This window comes from Hippocampus guttulatus, chromosome 5 (assembly GCF_054856545.1).
Source record: "Hippocampus guttulatus isolate MCC_2025c chromosome 5, RoL_Hgut_1.0, whole genome shotgun sequence".
NCBI lineage: Eukaryota > Metazoa > Chordata > Actinopteri > Syngnathiformes > Syngnathidae > Hippocampus > Hippocampus guttulatus.
The window spans coordinates 10,220,001-10,234,498 of NC_141265.1; the positions used below are offsets into that span (position 1 = coordinate 10,220,001).

The 14,498-nt window shown below is 44.3% G+C and overlaps 1 protein-coding gene across 1 annotated transcript in view; it reads right to left on the bottom strand.

Annotated features, from left to right (window-relative positions):
- Window positions 1-11,155, bottom strand: part of rorb (RAR-related orphan receptor B) — a 22,252-nt gene extending 11,097 nt beyond the window's left edge. The window contains exon 1 of the mRNA XM_086110945.1: window positions 10,860-11,155. Within this exon, the coding sequence (XP_085967071.1) occupies window positions 10,860-10,866 (7 nt within the window). The 5' untranslated portion in view covers window positions 10,867-11,155. The remainder of the gene's footprint in view (window positions 1-10,859) is intronic.
- Window positions 11,156-14,498: the final 3,343 nt, after the last annotated feature.

A 14,498-nucleotide genomic window follows, 5' to 3' on the forward strand; every position in this document is an offset into this window, starting at 1 on the left:
CGACATTTTCCCCTTCCCTCGCCTGAAGCCTGCTTGTTAAATGTGAACAAGTCTGCTGCCGGTCTTAGATGTCTTACACACTCTGAATTATCTTATCACTATTCACCATCCCTTCCACTTCTGACTGTCTGACATTGCCGCACGTCGCCGAGTGTTCCTTCACGCTGTAAGTGGCTGTGTGACTTGGAAATCATCTCGGTTTCTGTATTTCATGATCTATTTCCATCTCACGGAAGAACTCCTCGTCGTATAAAGCCCAAAGAGGAGCAAGCTTTTTCTTCCCGTCCGCTGATGATGAAAACACTGCAAAAACTTCTGGTGCTGTGATTGCTGAGTGAATTAAGTCACACTTCTGGGAATAGCGCGTAAGAATACTGCTTGGGTTATCTCCCCCGTGTCTCCTCTCATGTTTGCACATCTTACTGCCCCATTAAAATCAATGAAACGCTCCTCTGCCGATGGATTCAAATGGACTTGAGCAGCATGCCGTCTCACTTGCCGTGTGAAACATCTAAAACTCAATGAAGAGCTGCGGACTTGGTGCTCTTCTGAACAAACTAATGTTCAGTCACTTTCACCAGTCATCCACACCGCTTGAGTTCTTCGCCTCCTACCGACGCAGACGTCTGTTTTTCTGCAGATGTCTGCCATTGTGATTGAACACCCTGCAAAAATAAATGTATACTTCATCAGAATGTTTTCATTCTCGCACTTCTGCTAGATCTCAGAACTCTTCGGTACCCAGTTCTACTTTAATGTAGAGAAATTGACAAATCCAAGGCGTAATGGATTGACAAAAGTATAAAACTGACCTTACACACAATGCTACTACTGCATCTTAATTCCAATCCATTCCATACAAATCCCATGTACCAAACAGTCCTCTTGTATGCACTTCACCTACCCAGTGGTGAAAGATTAGTTCAGTTTGTCTCATTAAACTTTCAAACATAACCATAATCTGTCTCGGGCGTCCACTGCGGGTTATGTCGACAAAAGTAAATAGCTGCATTATCTGCTTTCATAATTTGAGCTCGCACCCGAAACCTCCAGTCGCCACTCGTGTCAATGCACTTTTATAAAAAAAAAAAAAATGTCATAAAGTGTTACAAATGAAAAATACAATGTTATCTAAATGTTGAATGGTCAATGTCGTGGTCCACTTATATTGCGCTTTATCTTCATCATACATTTACTAAGCCATATTCACTTATCTGATTCAAGCAAATGAAAGTGCATTGACACATACATCAATCATCAAGCTATCGAAAGGTTTTCCTTTTTTGTTGAAAGTAAGCTTACTTTAATCCCCAGCTTTCCGCGCCGTACATTGGCCAACAGCAGAACCCGGCACGTTTATTTTCTCTTTGGTCCCATTTTACAGCTATCAGCTTTCTATAATTAGCTTTGTCCTAAACTAGTTTGTCTCACAGGTCTGATGTCCAAGTTTGCAAACTCCTTCGTTTGTTGCTAGGACGGCGTGAGAGGCCACCAGCGAGGCGTTGATACACCGCGCTGGGCTTTATTGACTGACTGCTGAACAGTTGAATGTAATGCTCATTAGCAGGCCAAACATTCCCATTCGCATGCAACTACTTCCGGTCATTTGCGCAACGTAGCACGCACGTAGCTTTTACGCATCTGCACTCACAAGCACCATCCAAACATTCCTCTCTGAAGAAAAAGTGCTCTGACCCGTTCTGACTCAAAAACGAAAATTCAGATTCGGTGTTCATTTTCAATTGCCAATTTGCAAAGCAAATTCCAGTCATCACCGATTTCTGCACAGCAAGTAAACAGTCGAACATTATATGAGTGCAACAGAACCTAACTTGTTATAAAAAGAAGAAAAAAACACATATTTGATTTCCATGAGAAAAAGAAAATTTTTTGTTTATCATCAGACTGCAATGCGTCACCATTTAGGTACAGTACCAGAGTGGTTTATACCCCCACAGAAGTGGGCCAAAATGCAGCCTGTGTGTGTGTGTGTGTTTTATTTGTTTGTTTTTTTTAGTTCGCTTCACAACTTTATTTAATCAGATTGCAGATTATTTACCGAAACTCATGATGGGCACATGCTGCCATGCTAACCCGAGGTTCGCCATGCTAGCAGACTTCTACCAGTTGTGTGAGTTTGCAGCCTGCCGTGCTTTAAAATAATCATCCTAATGCCACACAGCAGTAATAGCTTGCCTCCCCCCTTGCGCCGGGTCGCACCCCCGCCGCCAAATATGTCTCTATCACACTGTTACAGCATGTACAGTGACAGAACACATTTATTAGACCCAGCCGCATTTATTTGTCTCAGAGATCATCCAGCATCTCGTGGTGTTTTAACACAAACTCTTTCTTTTTTAATAAGCACTCAACTTTTAACATTGTGAACAGCAATGAGGTGTTCACATTTGTATACCCAGATTTGAGGCAGCTCACTGGGCTTCTTTGATAACTCATGCAGAATTCAATCACTAAAACGATTTGGTTCCCTTTAGGAATGTCAACAAATTGATCTTGACATCATATTTGAGAAATAGAAATGTGCAGACCTATTTTTTCACGTTTGGAAAACAGTGAATTCAAGAAGTCCTGTTTTAAAAATGTCATTTCAGTTAAAGAGTTACTGATGGCCTATTACAGAAAGGTAAAATTGATTTTGGGAGCTGTAGCATAAAGCATCCATCGGGTGGTGGTCTAATAAATTTGTGAAACGGCAGACATGCCTCTTGCTTCTCCCAACCCTGTAAAATGCATCGTGATCAAACCCCCTCCTCCTCCACACTTTGCCAGCACAACTGTCTCCCCACACATATGTACAAATAGTCAGAAAAACAGTCTCTCCTGCCCTAACCCCCCATGCTGTGTGTCAGAGGGCATGAGCTTGTCCAGCTTGCCGTGCGGCCTCAAAGCACTCTGGGTAATTGCTCAGATAGCAGGTCTGGGATCAGCTGCAGCTTGCTCAAAGAATATTATGCTGCAGCGTGATTGGACACCACGGAGAGGGGACAGAAGGGGGCCACTGTTATCCAGTGCATCGATTCTTCTCTCTCTCTCTCTCTCTCTCTCTCTCTCTCTCTCTCTCTCTCTCACACACACACACACACACACACACACGCACACACATATGCTTGAATGAATAAATTACTGCGCATAGCTTTGGAAAAAAACAGACATTACAGTATGACATTCTGTGCTTAACCGCCTCTCCGCTCCAACACACACACACACACACACACACACACACACACACACACACACACACACACACACACACACACGCACACACACAAACAGGCACACTCACAAAGTCTCCCAGCCAATGCGGCATGTGTCCTCAGATGGATAAGAGGAGAAGGAGGCGTGGGAAAAAAATCCACAGGGTAAACCCAACCCCTGCCCCAAAACACACACACACACACACGCACACACGCACTGAGTCTGCCCATCTGCCTCCTCTGATCTGCCTCTCATGGCCACTGTACACACGCTCACACAGACGTACTTTCATGCCCTTCAGGCCCCTGGGTGACCCGTAGGACCCTAACAGCCTTTGACCTTTCCTTGAAGACCGAGTGAACGCATCAGAGTGGAACGGCTCCAAGTGTGAGAGATCTGCATCTGGTCATTATGATGCTGAAATCAGCCATGAGAATGCACACACACAGACAACACACGCACATTGCTTTCTGTCTCGTGTCGCTCACTGTCATGACTCGCTCTTCATGTCTGCACGCATGCGTTTGTGGGCAGAGCTGAGCTGCCACACCGTTGGGGTGGTTGTGTCCTTATTTTACTTGGACTGAAGGAATGAGCGTACAGGAGAAGATGTTTACACGCACTGAGTGAGGTCGTTTCCTCCTGGGGTGGGAAAATAACGTTTGTTGGCGTTGGCCATGTCCTCATCCTCCTTCAATGCTCCTCCTATGGTGTTTCTCTTGAGTCTAATTGTAGATGACAGTGTGAGTGTGTGCGTGTGTGTGCGTGTGTGTGTGTCTTTGAGGGGGGGAAGGGAGAGAAAAGGTGGCTATCCCAGAGAGCCAAAGAAAGGTTAGAGAGACTAATAGGAGGGAAGGGAGCGACATGCTTGCAAAGACAAAGAGAAAAGTTTGAAGTTTGTCCTGTTAAGTGTGCCCAAAAATACAACCGAAGCAGGTTTTCAGAATAAGGCCTAATGAATATTTAAAAAAAAAAAAAAAAAAAGAATTGTGGATCAAATCCACAACGGTGTGGGAGGCTGCAGTTCACTGCAGAAATACGAGTTTTTCAGATGAAGAGGAGAGAGTAAAAATGCAATATTTCGATATGCCTGTCAGTCAAATAATGAGCCTTACATTTCATCATCATCATCATAATAACCTATTATGAAATAAAAGTTATTATTTCAAATATTATATACAAAAATTATGAAATAAATTTTCATTGAGTGGTGACCATAATAAGATCTTATCACACATTTCGTACTGCGCAATAAACCTTTAATAGACACTGATGAAAATACAAAATTAAGTGTCTGTTTGTCTGACAGTAGTGTTGTGGCAAATTGTGTTTTCAGTCTCATTTTGGTCATAAAAGCTGCATTACACCGTATTTTTCTTTCATTCCAATTATAATCAAAACTTGAACGTGATTATCCTTCCGCTGTCGACTGGCTGCATGGGCCATGATTCTACTACGGCCTTATCATGGTAACCATTTCTAACTAATACTTGGTCCATCTTTCTCTCTACAGGGTGACATCACATTAGTCACACCACATGATTAGTCGAGTCTTTTAAACACTGGTCAATTTGATTTGATTGGGAGAAGCTCACCGGCTTTGTTAGAGACATGTCAAGCAATAAAAAGATATTGAATCCACAGTGGCGGCCCGGTGGTACAGTGCAGAGGTTGTAGGTTCGATCCTAGCTCCGGCCTTCCTGTGTGGAGTTTGCATGTTCTCGCCGGGCCTGCGTGGGTCTTCTCTGGGTACTCTGGTTTCCTCCCACATTCCAGAAAACATGCATGGCAGGCTGATTGAACACTCAAAAAATTGTCCCTAGGTGTGAGTGTGAGCGCGGATGGTTGTTCGTCTGTGTGTGCCCTGCGATTGGCTGGCAACCGGTTCGGGGTGTCCCCCGCCTACTGCCCGAAGACAGCTGGGATAGACTCCAGCACCCCCCGCGACCCTTGTGAGGATAAAGCGGATCGGAAAATGGATGGATGAATCCACAGTTCATGAAATTGCTCAAATTGCACAAAAAGTATAGAATCGTTAAGAGATTTAGCCAAGGTACTTTGGTTGAACTGTGTGATTTTTGTTCCCACTTGTGACTGTGAAAGCCATCTTCTTCCAGTAACTGTATCTTTTTACACTTGACTGCCTCAAGTTCGGGTTCTTCCACGCCGCTTGTGTGTTTATGTATTCCTGCGAGTGAAGCCAGAGCGAACGCGGGCATATAAATGAGAGGCCGTTGCAGTGTGTTTGAATGCACGCGTGTGCGTTTCTGTTTAAGTGCGAGAGCATGCGATGTGTGTGTCCTCTCTCAGGGATGGCCACTAATAGCTCGCCTCGGGCAACAATTTAACTCAGCCTAACAAGGTTCTCCCCAAAGTGGCCCCAGGGGCATCTCTCACAGAGGCAAATTGATCACAAAGACTCACACACACAGCCTGCTCTGCACTTCACCTGCTTTCTCTCTCTCTCTCTCCCTCTCTTTCCCTCTCTCGTGGCATGATTTAACAGAATACATTATCACCGTTAAATTGGAGTCGAGTGAGTAAAAGCAGCAGCGGTTTTGGTTTCATAATTCCATTCCCTTTACGAAGGAATGATAAGAGACCTCACGTCAACTGCTCTGGCAACTGCGTGTCCTTAGCAGTGGTTGTTCACCCGCGCGCACACACTGGCATGCACATTTGGGCTGGGCGAGGTTGCTCAAGAGAGAGCGATACAGAAAGAGAGAGAGGGGAGGATGAAGAGAAGGAGAGATAGTCCTAATAAGAACCTCTTCAACGGGATTACAAGCACTAAAACTGGCTAATCTTTGTCATTAAGAAAAGATGCAGTTGGCTAAGTCGAAGGCTTATTGTTGCGGCGTTGCAAGCTTTGCATCTGCCAACGCAACACCTTCAGTTAGTGGGAACATGCTTTTAGATTGCACGTGGCAACTAATTGTAATCGAGCTCGACTTCCTCCCTGAGGAAGATCAATTCTTCGATAAACAAATCACTTTTCTGCGCATCATACATACCTGTCAACTTTTCGGAGCGCCAACCTGTATAAACTACCAAAAAAATCCTTATAACATACCAAAGCATTTTATGTCAAAATAACGGCACAGAAAAAAACCCACGAAATTTTCAATGATATTTATTGTAGATCTCCATAATACAATGTCTGGTTAATGTCTAATCATCATTCTACTTAGTGGCATTACTGTGTTCAGAGTTGTATTCCGGAAATGAAAGCATTCGAGTAGACGAGCACCGTTCTGGGCAAAAGCAAACGGAACTACCTGTCGGGGGAGGGAAAAAAACAAAAAACGGAAATTTTCAGAATCCGTATGATTTGTGCGATACGGCCATATACGTAAGATTCACCACAAAATCCGTATGAACTATGGCTAAACCGTATGAGTTGACAGGTATGATCATATGACGAGGCTGTCTTATTTCCAATGTCTAGCTATGCATATTCCTAAAACGAGGCGGAAGTGTAACACTGACACAAACCTACAGTAAATGGAGTAATCTGATTTTGTGTTAGATAAGCAGCAGTTTCCTGGTGTGGACTTTGGATGCCACCGGTATGGGTGCAGGCAGGCGTTCGTTATTCACTGCTGAGGGCAACTCCGGTTTGCAAATGTGATCTGATCACAGTATCTGCATCAGCGTGTGGATGTCTACCATTTAGACTCAATGTCTATTTGGCACATCCAAATGAACTGCACATCCTCCACTTTAAGCACACTTTTGGCAGACGCACACGCATGCACGCGTACTTTATTATGTAACCTTAAGTCTTTTAATTGCTCTCCTTTCTTATCTCAATCTCATTCTCCCTCCCTCCCTTTCTTTTCCTTTTATCTCCCGATTTGAAATCCCCGCTTTCACATTTGTTCACCTCAAATCAGCTCTCCATCTCCAAGTGCAGAAAAGGAAATCATTTCACACATAATCTGGTCGAAATGAAGAGGAAAACAATAATCGCCATAACCCACCGTGCAGTCCTTCTTTTTCACCCTCTTATCGAGTATGATTAGCTGGCCACTTTTGCATTCATGTGATATTTCGGGTCTCATAACTTTTCCTCTTGATATCTCTTTGGACACGGTGGCAATGAAAAACAATAACAGCTGTTCAGCTGGTCTGCATGCAAGATCTTCTTCCAGTAAAACATTTGTGAATATGGAGCGCCTCAATCAAACTTCTGTCTAAATCTGAGAAAAATGATTTGGCTCCACAGAGACATACAGTACTTCCTTCACGGAGCAGTAAAATTGGCAGACGAGGACTTATGACTTCAAGGCAGATTTAGAGTTTAGGAGCGGTTCAGGTCTGAAAATCCCTCATGGCGTAGATAAAGTGGCTACACAAACTCAAGCGCGCCATATAGCCCACGCTTTGTGTGTATTAAGACTTAAAGAAAAAAGAGAGAGAGAATGAGGAAAGACGGGGGACACCGTTCGCCTCATATCCCCGAGATAGCGACGGCGGGATAAAACCAACATGAAGTCTGTGCTGAGCGCCTGCTAAACAAACACGAGCTATGATAGCGGCTCAGTGGGACTACAGGAGTGCCATCAGGCCATACGCACACAGACGCACACAGCGCGGTTGGGCAGAGGAGACTGCGGTATGCGTTAGCGAGTGTGTTGCCAGTGGGATATGAGCCCCACATGTGTGTGTGTGTGTGTGTGTGCGTTGCAACAGCATCCAAGCCGTAGCTCAGTCAGTAGGGCTGCGTTGAGGGATTAACAACGTGGCCTGCATGGGCTTGGGGTAATCTCTCCTCTCTTCTTACATAACACTCGCCATTAGTCAGCACAAACACACAATAAACAACACAATCGACACCGACCGAGTCCAACAAACAGACCACTCGGGGGCCCCGATAATAGCGCACATTGCGTTTTCCACAGTATGAAATTAATTTGGAGCAATGTGAATCAGTAATGGAATGAAAGTGGTCTTTCAAACTCGGAGTGGGTCCAGTGATCCCGGTTCAGCTGTTTTCTCACTTGAGATCTTTTTGTCCATTTGGATTGTCGGTCGGCCCGTACTTCCCACCTTGTATGAAAATATGAAAAAAGAGTCAACGGTTCACAATTCAGGATCACGCGATATGGTTGAAGCAGTGTCAGCTGAGTGATGCACCACAGATTTATCTGAACAGACTGCTTCCGTTGGATTTGATGAAAAATCGATCTCGGGATGCTTCGGAATCGGACGGATCAATGCGCAAACCTCCACGGCAAAACAGGATGGAACTAATTCTATTGGCATGAAGCCGTCATGCGTATTGTTTCAGTGTGTGTGCATGTGTGTGTATGTGTGTGTGCGTGTGCGTGCGCCTGTAGTGATGCTATCTATGTGTATGATTGCATGGGGAGAAAAACACGAGCCAATGGCATATTTTGCAATATCGACAGCATCGCCACACCTGTTGCGACACATCTGACCTCAGCTTGCCTTCACCTGACTCATGTACCGTTCCTCTCTTTTCGTCATCCTGAAGAAGTGCGGGAGATAGCGATTGACACTTATCGCCTATCCAGCGGATCAAATGCCGCTTTGACCGCCCCTCTCCCGCCCTCTCTCCGACCCCCACCACTTCAGCTATCGCATGGTGAACTCTTTGACCGAGGTGCATCGAGGTTGCACCGACGCTGCCTCGACGCTGCAGCAAATGAAAACATGCCCAACACGAAATGAATAAAACTAGTTTGTATTGTTATTATAATTTGTTTGGCTATACAAATGTGATGGGACATTGTGAGCTTCATTTACTTGCAACTTCATAATGAGGTTTTAGATGCAAATGAAAACGGTCAAGTATCAACTTGGTGCTAAATACAGATTTTCATTTTTAAAACATTTTTCAAAGCCACAATATAAAACATGCATTTCTAGAAATGCAAAAAAAAAAAAGGCCCAAATCATATTTTTGGATCAGTTCTTTTTTTCCCCGTTTTTGTTTTCCTGGCCTGAAAATTGGCGGACATCACATTCGGTCCGGAACTTCAGAAGTTGTGGCTACCGTTAAATGATAATTACCACGGCACATGAGAGGCCTCTATTTTTTATAACCTTGTGGTTGTGTGCACAGTTCTATGTAAGGGCAGCTGAGACACACACACAGGTTGAGAGTGGGGGGCGCGCTGCCCACACTGATTTAATTCTATCTGACAAAACCCTTTCGGGCGTGCAGAGGGAGAGAGGAAGATGGAGAGAGCTAGAGACGGAGAAAGAGGGGTGAGAGAGACGCTTCAGGGGCCTCCTCTGCTAACCATGGCTATAAAGTGAAAGCTGGAGCTTCCCGTAGAAACCCCCTGGAAGCCTCCCATGCACAAGCGTGGTCGCTATAATGCGAGGGGGGGGGGGGAACGCAAGGCGCACGACAGAGGAGTTTGGTCTTAAATGACAGAATGAGAGGTGGGCGATGTTTGTCTGTTTTATTTACTTTTTTGTTTTTGTTTTTCTGGCTCAGAGTTGTGGTGGCCTCAAGCAGCAGCCGAAAATGTTAAATGGCATCCAGACACATAAAATATGACAGCGAAAAGAAGACTTATGCAATAGATGCCGTTCTCGATGGCCATTTATATTGTTTGTCATGGAATTCAATCTTGCTGTGGTGATTCATTGTTCATTTTTCAATTGAACTGCAACATTAATGCAACGTTAATGCCACATATAATATGCACGATCACAGCAAATTATTCTGTTAGTATAGAAAATAAAAAGAATTACAATGGATTCTATTTATGTATAACACTCTACTCTTTTTACAGAGTTATTCAGCCTCGGGATATACAGTATATATTTTTTAACATTTTTCCTTAAACATTCACCGATTACACCAAGAATGATCGCATTTAATGGCTACCTATATCCGTACAAAATATTGTTGTCACCGTTAAAATGCTATTTGACATCATTGTTTTCGAAGACAAAATGCAGCAACGCATTTTCATAACGTTCAATGATGCAACTTCGTCTGAGCCTGAATTGCACAATACGTCTCACTATAAAACCAAATCTCCAAAGGGCCGTTAAACATTCCAAATAGGCCACACTGCAAATGTGCTTGAATTGGGAACAGTATACAACACTGTTTTAAATCTGACACTGTTCATGGAGGGGGGGAAAAGTAGGAACGTGCAAGCTTGTGCGTTTGTACGCGCGCGCGTGTGAGCGAGAGAGAGGGAGAGAGCGCCGACAACATGACATTGACGTTGATATTGAACATGCCGGCCACCTTGTAGAGAAATGGGTTAGTGGAGCTCACGGCAATTGGCCCTGGAACATCCCAAAAACTTTTTACACAACCTCGAATCAGCAAGGCAAACTGAAGACGAGTAAAAAGCATATTTCCTGTAACACCATCAGGCGGCAATTTCCGGCCGGCGAGCTGATGTGAATGGACTAAGGTGATTCATCAGACGCCACTTTTAATTTCCAATCGCTTTGCGCGTGGACTTGTTCACCTGCTCATTTGACACACGCAAATAAACTTTGACATACTTTCTTCATTTTGTATCGTGCTGAACCCGACTTCAAGCTAAAACAAACAAACAAAAAGACAACTTTCAAGGTCCAACGTGACATGGAGCAAATCACGCCAATCGGCGTTCGCGCGTGCGTGGAGTTGGTGCGCTTACCTCGCATGATGTTGCTGTTGCGCCTCACTTCCCAAAGCAGCAGTCATGAAGAAACAAACAGAAACACTGAAATAAAAAGGGGCGTCTCGGTGGGCAAGATCCTCTGTTTAAAATAATAACTAAAAGACTGTCGACGATCTGCGTCGACCACCGCTGGCTGCCCTGATTGGAGGCGGCTCGTGCGCTAAAAGCATCCCAGACGCAGGCGTGGGGAGGCGGACGGAGGTCGTTCGGCGTGTCGGTGGTTGCGCTCTGCTCTTGCGGTCGCTTTCATGACATTTGCGCTCTCACCTCGATGGGAGGGTTCCACTGTTTTCTGCCGGCTGAAGGAGGGAAGAGCGTGTTGTAGAAGCTTTGCCCGCCCGCTCGGATTGGACCCGAGCGCTTTCGGCCCCTCCCACTCTCTCCCGCTCAGCCTGCAGCCGACAAGCGCGCGCGCACACGCGTAAGCACACGCACGCAAGCTTGAGCGCACTCCGACGCTAACACTTGACATTTAATCAGCCCAGTACAATATACTGGTGGTTGTTTTCAAACATGCAAAAAAAAAAAAAAAAAGTGTGTCAACCCTTTATCATGTCCAGATTTTCCGACTCCATGATTTAAAAAGAGACTCGTGTTGATCTGGCTTATCAGGTAATTGTGAAAAAGTTAAGATCACAACATGTTTCGTTGGCTCAAGTACAGGAGCTGTATGAAACATTTCTGCCTTTAAAAAGTAAATAATATTCACTTTTGAGTGAATGGATAAACATATTAAACACCATGCTTCTTAGTTTAATGAGCACAATATTGCTCTGCGTCGTAGTGTGAGAGCACGTCCCAAAAGCTAAATATAAAAGACCAACGTCTTGGGCACTTAGAATGACAGCTGTTTTGTGACCAAGAGTCAACGATGCATCTTAATTGTGATTGTCAACTTAAAGTACAATTGAGACACTATTAAAAAGTTGTTGAAGACAACAAGAACGGAATACTGTAGTAGAAGTGGTTATGTACTGTACACGGAGCTTAATGATCTTACTGTATGTCACAGAAAGAAGAGCAGCTCCGATGACACGGCTTGTCTCAGGTATTCCTTGGGGATGGCTTTCAGGGTGGGGTCTTCTACTTCCTCTGAGAAATACTCAAATACTGACCTGGCAACCGGACGATATACAACCTCAACAACTGACACTGTCGGCTTGAGGTGATTTTAACCGTGCTCATTGTGATTTTGGCCCATTGTATCTTTAACTAACAAATTCTCACCACCAGGAATTCGTGATCCTCATTACCATATCAAGTCAAGTACAGCTTTATTGTCAAATGCGCTATATGTGCAACATACAGCACGGATGAAATTTCTTCCCTCTCAACCAGACAACAAGACAACAACAGGAGCCGCTGCGGTATATATAGTGACCAACGGTTGTCCCACTGGGGTTCAAATTTGCAAAGTAAGCATTAACATTGTTTTCTCCGTGCTAATTAAGGAAAAGGGGGAGATAATATGAGATGGATGACAAGGCCCAATATGTGTTTCCAGCTTCAGTAACCTCCGCCACCAGGTCTCCCTCGAGCCCACACAGACGCCTGGTGACTTCCATGGGGTTTGAAGTAAATGTGAAGCAAAGTTAAGAAAATAGTCAATCATGCAGGTGCAGAAATGAGTGTGTGTCTGTTCTGAAACAATCTCCCTCTGTCAGGCTGGGTTAGCATCAGGCCTGGTTCAATGTCTGCCATTGGAGTAGTTGTGTGAGAGCTAACACTGTGGATGCTTATGGCAGTCTGTGCGAGGTAGCAAAGAGGCAGGTGTGGGTTGGAGGCACTTTCAACCCCACTCTCTTAGCCTCTTTAGCTGTGGCCCATGGAGGGAGAGAGATAGATAGAGAGAGAGAGAGAGAGAGACACACACACACACACACACACACACACACTCACACAACCAATGAGAGAGCGAAACTGCCCCGAGCGCATCTCCACTGACCTACATTTTATCTGTCGCTTTTTTTCCACTCCTCCTTTTTCATCCTTTATTTCTCCCATACCAACAGCTCCATAATTGTGATGTAATGACTAAAGCAAGCGTGATAAAATCCCAGACTGGTCAGGATGAAATGCCCCTTCAAGACAGGCAGACAGTGAAAGACAGCAACGGGGAGGGGTTAATCGTTAGTTCTTTAAAATCAAATGATCCCATTTTTCTAAAGGGATTTTTTAAAAATTGTCCTTATTTGTTCTGTGCGCTGTACGAACTTCAATGAATGTGAACATAGGTGAGTCCATGAAAAGGGATTACACCCTATTTGAAACCAGAACCATGAGCGACAATTGGCAATTTACTTTAAATGTGTCCAAGAGTGTAAATTGTGTTGTGAAAGTGAACATAGAGGCAGGACGTCATGAGGTCTGGAGTGTCCATATGGTGGTAAGAGGGAGGAAGGGAGCAGGAGAAGCAGACGGGGCCATGCCTAAGGGCCCAACTTGGAGGAGGAGAAAAGTGCATTCTGCATAGAGATGCAATCTCAGATCCAATTGCTCTGCCTTCATATTCCTTTGCCTGCTTCTTTTCCCCTTTTTTTAATACACTATATGTAACTTATTTGTCCTCAACCTCCATCTCAATCTCTGGAAGAGCAGAATTATTTATTGGTTCCGCTATCTTTCTTATACAGTTTGATGGTGCTTTAGTCCAAAAAATGTGAGGCAAACCCAACTCTTAAAAATAACTCCCTTGACTTGACTTTTCCATAGTCAAGGAGTCCAGATTAGTGCACAGGTAAAAGCACTGGGCCCCAGGTATGCTGCAGGACCTCCATTGAAAAAAAAAAAAGTCATTTAATTTTAAATTGTTGGCAAGCATCGGGGTGTTGGGGCGGGGGCGGGAGCGGGGGGGGGGGGGGGTGGAACCGATCTCAGGTGACATCAGGACGCCCTGGACTGGTCAATCACTGGGCACATAGACACACAATCAGTTGCGCTCACATTTACACTGTCAGAAAGTAAACTCACGCGGTTCAGTGCTTTATTCATTTTGTAGTGAATCAATCATAAAGCAGATTTTTAAGTGATGTTTTTTTTTTTTAGTTTTTCATTTTTTAATTCGTTTTTAGTTTATACGACCAAGCCGGAATTTAAAGTTGCACACCTTCGGTCTATTATCACATGTCGCCGAATGCCAGGCAGCACTCAGGTCTACTGGATGATATGCAACATAATTAGCAGCAAGAAGAAGGGGCAGAGAAGATCCCCAATTAGTACTGTCGTCCCCAGCAGTAACAGTCTTTGATTCAAAGAGCAGATATGAGAATTGTGTGCTCCGCTAGTATGTGTTGCTGCATCATCTGGTTGGAAGTCGCAGTTGGTTAAATGTTTCCAATTACGTTAAGATCTATTCTAATCATCTTATGCTTGTCTGTGGCTATAGAAAGCGGACTTTAATTCTGCGGAATGATATTGTTTGGTTGACAGTTTTGTGTTTCCATACGGGTATATAATGTTCAACTGGGGTGGGCTGAGAGCTTCGGAGGAGCAGGTGGAACAATTGTTTGAAATAGCTTCCAGGAAGATACTTCACTGTATACAGTAACTAATTGCACCATGTAATTTGTGTATAGCTGAAATGATGTGTGTGTGTGACTAATGTTCCTACTGTGA